Here is a 6000-nt window from a genome sequence, read left to right on the forward strand (position 1 = left end):
GGGAATTAAACTCTGGACTTTTGGAAAAGCAGTCTCATTCTTAACCATTAAGCCATTTCTCTAGCCCTAGATTTCATTTTTAAGGGTACTAAGAGATCTATTTTAGGTGACTTCAAGGTTTATTTATTTCTGTGGGCTAAACATGGCCAGAGTGGGTCTCCCTTCACCTGGTCAGTTCTTGCCCAGATCCCTAGCTGCCTGGAGCTTCTAAGGCATCCTCTGCATTTTCCTGTGTCTCTCCCTAAGGCATCCTCTGCATTTTCCTATGTTTCTCCCTAAGGCATCCTCTGCATTTTCCTATGTTTCTCCCGAAGGCATCATCTGCATTTTCCTGTGTCTCTCCCTTACCACGTCTCATCTTGTCCCTGACAATGAAGCTGAGGACACTAGCACCTGCCATCACTCTCCATGATCACCCATGTACCGGGGCTGGTCAATCACAACATCTTGCAGGCTCCAGTCGGCTCTCCAGCAGTTGCTGTCCCCTCCCTTTGCCTGTCCCTAGCACCCTTCTGAGCTCTGAGATTTGGGTTTCTCTCTCCTGTTCACATGCAGTACCAAGTAGAGCCAGGCTTCCACTGGGCACCACCCCAGGACAGACCCCTCCGCCTGCCTGCCCTACGCAGCAAGTCCGTCGTCAGCCATGCCAGCACCAGTCTGTGTAACCAAGGGCTCAGCATGTTTGCCTCTCTAGGGAAAGTGTATGTTTGAGTCCTCTCAGTGTTTCTGCATCTGGGAAATGCTCAGTGGTTGCTGAATGGACTCTCTGGATAAGCCTGGATCTTGAGCAGGGACATCACCCTTAGAGACCAGTCACATGGTTCTGCTCCAGGATTGCAGAGTCAGGAGCCCCAGGGGCCACCAGACTCAGTGGGGCTGGACAGCCTGGCCTTGGCTTCTGCCTTTTCAGAAATGCTTGATTCTCCTTGTTGACTAGAGCAGAAAGCAATCCCCGCTTCCAGAGGTTCCCAGGGAATGCCCTAGTTGGGGACTTAGGAGCCGAGGTGGGCATGGCGTGGCTGCAGATGACCAGCTGAAACTCTGAACCCCAACTTAGCCCAGATCTGAGTTGAAAGCAGACAAGCAGACCTCCTGCTGGGGCCAACCACGTGCACATAGGATTGCCTTGGTCTCCATGGCACCTCAGTGCCCAGCACACTGTCCCATGCACGACTTTGAAGGTGTGCCAGCTGGAACTGGTCAGCCTGGAGGCCAGCTCCCTGTCACTTGGCAGATGTCTCTCTTAGTTGTGTCTCGCCTACATGCTTTCCATCCTCAACCTCTCAGCGGTGTGTGCTTTGAGTTAAAAAAAGAGAGAGAGAGAGAGAGAGAGAGAGAGAGAGATCTTACCTATTGATCTCTTGCTCTGTGGTTACTGGAAGGATTCCCGAATTTGAATCCTGGTCCAGTTTGGTTGTGTGACCTTAGCTTTGGCTCAAACAGGGCATGAGTGCTGAATCTCTGTAAAGTGGGTCCCAGCAAGATGCTGCCCTTTTTTTTTTTTTTTTTGTTTTTGGACCATGGACTGTTCCCCCTCCAGCTCCCATGCTACCTCTTCTGAGAAGAGGACACTTCGGTCCTGGACAGCTACTCCCCCGCTCTCCCTCCCGTTTGATCTGAGCAGGACCATGCATAGACTTCTCTGTGGCTGGTTCTCCCTAGGCCGAGCATTCCTTGAGGGTGAGACCCTGACAGGTACAGTGATACTGATGGGATGTTGTTGAGCCACCCTCCTTGTCCTGCAGCATGCCTGGCAATTGGTCCAAGACCCAGTGAACAGAGAGGCTTCACTCTGTGGACCACGTGCCTCCTTCTAGGAAGTGGCCACTATTCCCCCACATCTCTGCCACCTTGTTCAGGGGAACCCTCACAGTTGGGGGGCTTCTGGGGTTCCTGTTCTTGTCTCTTCTTAACCTAGTTCTTTCCATTTCTCTTTCTTTTAAAGACATGATCCTCCTGCCTCAGTCTCCCGAGTGCTGGGATCGCAGGCACGCACACCATGCCTGGCACTTTCCCAGATCTTGTCTAGTTCTAGGACTTCCTCTGTGGAACTTTGCAGGAACAGTAGGAAAAGGGGTCTTCAGTCCATTGTAAGAGCAGGAGCCACAGGCAAAGCCAGAATCAGATCTGGGAAGGTTAAGCCACACACCTGAAGCCGCACACTGAGGCAGCGGAAAGAATGCTAGGCCTCACTTGAGGCTCACATCCTAGATCGGAGCCTGTTCTCCCCAGCAGGGTCCTGGCCTCCCCACCTCCTCCCTAGCTTCTAGGCTCTATATCCTGACTCCCAGACAGTCTCTGGTGCTGAAGATGCCCGGCTCACAGCAGCTGCCTTCTCCTGCCATCAGAATCATATTTTTACAAGGGCTGGCGCTCCAGGGGTCCACTCTTCCAGGTCCAGGCTGACAGGAAGGTGACTAAGAATAACCGAGACCTGAGGTGGCCTGAGGCTCCCAGGCAGCTGTCATTGCTCTGTGTGTAGGGTGGGCAGAGCTCAGAGTCTGTGGGCTGTGACCTTGCTGAGACAGAGGAACCTTGGGTGAAGACGGAGGACCACAAAACACTCTAAGTGGGATGTCTCCGGGCCCAGGGGCTTACCAGGTGACCTGGAACGGAGGCGAACCCTGGACGGTGCAGGTCAGCAGGACAGTGGTGTGCTCCCAGACAGCATGCGAACGAAGCGGGATCCAGAACCAAGGGCCCCGGCCAGAGCACAGTTCAATCAGCTCCTTGGCCTCCCGGACCTTCTCCTCTGTCTGGAGATGAAGGGGTGTGTGACTCTTAGGGGCCAGGGATGATTTCTCCACCATGTTGCCCCCGCCCCCCCCCCAGGTCCAGCGTTCAGACTCTGGCTGAGCCCTCACCCACTCCACCTTGAGGCAGTGTTGCCCGGTGGGCAGGGAATGTGCTCTAGGACCAGCTATGGGATCATAGGCAGAGCCTCATTCTCCTTGCCTGTGAAATGAGGATGATGAAGGTATTTACTTGCTCACCCCCCCAGGGGGATTGTAAAGGGGGAGTAAGTGTCAATCTATGAAAAACACAGGGGTTATGTATAAAGTCGCCTGAAGTGTGACCTGGGCAGTGAGCAGGGAAGTGACATTGGACCCTGCACAGTTGTGAAGGTCTTCTAGATCTGAGGTGTCACTCTGCAAATATAAGCTCATTTAATGTCTGCCTCAGCACAGGGCTGTTACAGCCACACCTGAGTCACAGACCGGAAACAGCCTCAGGAACAGCCTGACCCTTTTCCAGGTTATGCAGCCAAGCATAGGGGCAGTGGGAAGGGGGTAGGAGTGAGGACAGGGCCTGTGGTGGCTGTCAGAATCAAGGTGCGGCGGGGGGGGGGGGACCCCAGCATCTCACCCGTTGACGCAGAGCCTTCCAGTCGCGTCTCTGGCGCAGCAGCCTCTGGGTCCGGAGGAAGGCCATCTCCATCCGCTCCAAGTCATTGCCAAAGCCCACCCGCTTCTGCCCGCGCTCCTCCAGCTCCACTGTGGTGGTCTGGCGCCTCAGCTTAGCTTCCCTGCAGGGTCAGGACTCAGACTTGGCCCACTGAGGCTGGAGCAGTCCTACCCCCCCCACATGCTAGTGGTCCTGGGGAATGTGCTTTCGGGACAAGCGCAGCCTTGAACTCTTGGTCCGAGAACTCAGGAGGTGGGAGGACCAAAAGTTTAAGGCCACCGTTGGCTACATAGCAAGTTTGAAACCAGCCTAGGCTACATGAAACCCTGTCTCAAGAAAATGTGTATGTAGGTGTGTGTGTGTGTGTGTGTGTGTGTGTGTGTGTCAGCGGTGCGGGGGGAAGACACCTGCTTACAGCCAGGGTTTAATAAGTATGTAGTCATGAATAGAGAGTGTGAGGTTCCTCAACAAACCATTGGTTGGTTTTCTTTTCCCCGAGACAGGGTTTCCCTGTGTAACAGCCCTGGCTGTCCTGGAACTCGCTCTGGCTGGCCTCGAACTCACAGAGATCCTCCTGCCTCTGCCTCCTGAGTGCTGGGATTAAAGGTGTGTGCCACTAGCAGGCCCAGTTTCTTTGGCTGATTTTGTACTGTGTCTAAGTGGGCAGGTGTTCCCCTCCCCACTTCATAAGAACAGGAAAGTGAGGTCCAGTGACTCGACTGGGGACAGCAGGATGGTGTCCCTGCTGTGGCTCCTCTGGAGAGGCACTCAGGGACCTTCCCTTCCTTATGTGAGACTTGGAATTGTTGCCAGCTCTGTAGCCCACAGCCAGCCCCTCCCTTACTTGTGTCACTTTTCAGTGATGGGATAACTGCGTGGGGATAGTCCTTTCCTGCCGTGGGAACACTTCCAGGGGGCAGGGTGACGTCTGGTGTGGAGAAAGTGGCTGGTTTGGACTCTGCCTAGACCTCCAAAAGGAACTTCAGACAGGTCGTTGTGTATCAGTAGGAACCCAGTTGTGTGGTAGAGGACGGGGGACATGGGATCAGGGTCAAGACAGGCCCTTCCTCATCGAGGGACAGCCACGTGACTTACCAGGACAACTCCGAGGAGGCTGTCAGGGCCAGGGCAGCAGCTAGGGCATAGTCTTCGGAGCTGAACTGTTGTTCCTCCTCACTGCCAGGAGAAAGGGAGGTCACCACTCTTGGGGGACTTCCTGGGGTTCCGGAGACCATGGCTGGACATTAGGGTATCAGCAGGCACCCCCTGAGCTCCCTTCTCACACTGAACCTCCCTCTTCAGGCTGGTGTCTCAGAGAGCAGGGGCATCTGCTCACCCCGGACAGGCTCCAGAGGACACGCTGTGCCCCCTGTTAGGGTCTGGATAGGAGGTGTCCCCTAAAGGACTTGTGTTGAAAACCTAGTCCTCAACTGGCAGATAACTCATTGAGAAGTGACTGGACCACAGGGCTGTTTGCTCCTCAGTCAACGCATCCCCTGATGGACTCAGTTCGAGGCTTTAGTGGGGCAGAAGAAACATCCAGAGGCAAACCTTAGCTGGAGGAAGTAGGTCTTGGGACTTTGTCATGTCCCAGGTTCCTCCATTCCTTCTTTGCTCCTGGCCACCGTTCTGCTATGATGCTTGTTCTGCCTCACCTCAGGCTCAAAGCAGGGAGCCAAGACTGGAATGAATCCCCGAAAGGGCCATCCAAAAAAAACACATAAAAACTCCAAACCACAAAACACCCACTTCTAATGTGTTTTTCTCAGGTGCTTCGACACGGTAGCAAAAAGTCCCCAACACATTCCCCCATCAGTCTGTGTGTCCTCTCAGACAGACAGACAGACAGACAGTCCTCTCAGACAGGGCCTGTAGAGAACTGCCCCTTCTTTCTTTCGCTCAGATGGGGCTGGGGGTTATCTCAGAAGGCGGCCTATGCCTCCCATCCTAGATAGGAATCTCGGGACAGCTGGTCTATGCTTCCCCTTCAAACTGGGGTCCTGGGGTGGGGAGGGGCCCCCCGGCCAGGGATGGGTACCCCACCTGCTGCGGTAGGTCCGCCTCTGCGCAGAAGAACCCATGTGCAGGCTGTGCTGCCGCTCCTCTGTCTGCTCCTCCTCCCGCCTGTGTTCCAGTCTGTGGACCTGCACGGCCTGGGAGGCTTGGGGTTCCCCAGCATTTCCAGGACTGTGGGGCAGAGTCATGGCTGCGAGCGTGACAACCTGTCGAGGCCAAGGGGTATGGTCACCCTACCGCACACCTCCCCTCCCTTCCCAAGTGCTCTGGGAACATTCCGGAGATTTCCTAATACTGTGACCCTTTAATACAGTCCCTCATGCGGTGGTGACCCCCCCCAACCAAAAAATGATTTTATAACTGTAAGTTTGTTACTGTTATATGAAATGTAATGAAAATATCTGATATGCGACCTCCAAAGGTGTCGCGACCCACAGTTTGAGAACCACTGCTCTAGAGGCACACAGGAACGGAGGCCTGAGAAGGTGAAGGACCATGGTGACCAAGGCAGACACAGGGAGAGCCTGGCTTCTCTCCTATCCCATGTGCCTTGGCTGTGCGTGAGAAGAATCCCATTGA

At 54.5% G+C, this 6000-nt stretch overlaps 1 protein-coding gene across 1 annotated transcript in view; it reads right to left on the reverse strand.

The window, feature by feature from the left end:
- Myom3 (myomesin 3) overlaps positions 1–5621 on the reverse strand; it is a 48898-nt gene extending 43277 nt beyond the window's left edge. Inside the window, exons 1-4 of the mRNA XM_048443119.3 lie at positions 5449–5621; positions 4501–4581; positions 3367–3526; positions 2599–2756 (exon numbers count right to left, since the gene is read on the reverse strand). Of these exons, the coding sequence (XP_048299076.3) occupies positions 2599–2756; positions 3367–3526; positions 4501–4581; positions 5449–5609 (560 nt within the window). The 5' untranslated portion in view covers positions 5610–5621. The remainder of the gene's footprint in view (positions 1–2598; positions 2757–3366; positions 3527–4500; positions 4582–5448) is intronic.
- Between the last annotated feature and the right edge of the window lie 379 nt (positions 5622–6000).

Source organism: Myodes glareolus, chromosome 6 (assembly GCF_982192425.1).
Source record: "Myodes glareolus chromosome 6, mMyoGla1.1, whole genome shotgun sequence".
NCBI classification, from domain to species: domain Eukaryota; kingdom Metazoa; phylum Chordata; class Mammalia; order Rodentia; family Cricetidae; genus Myodes; species Myodes glareolus.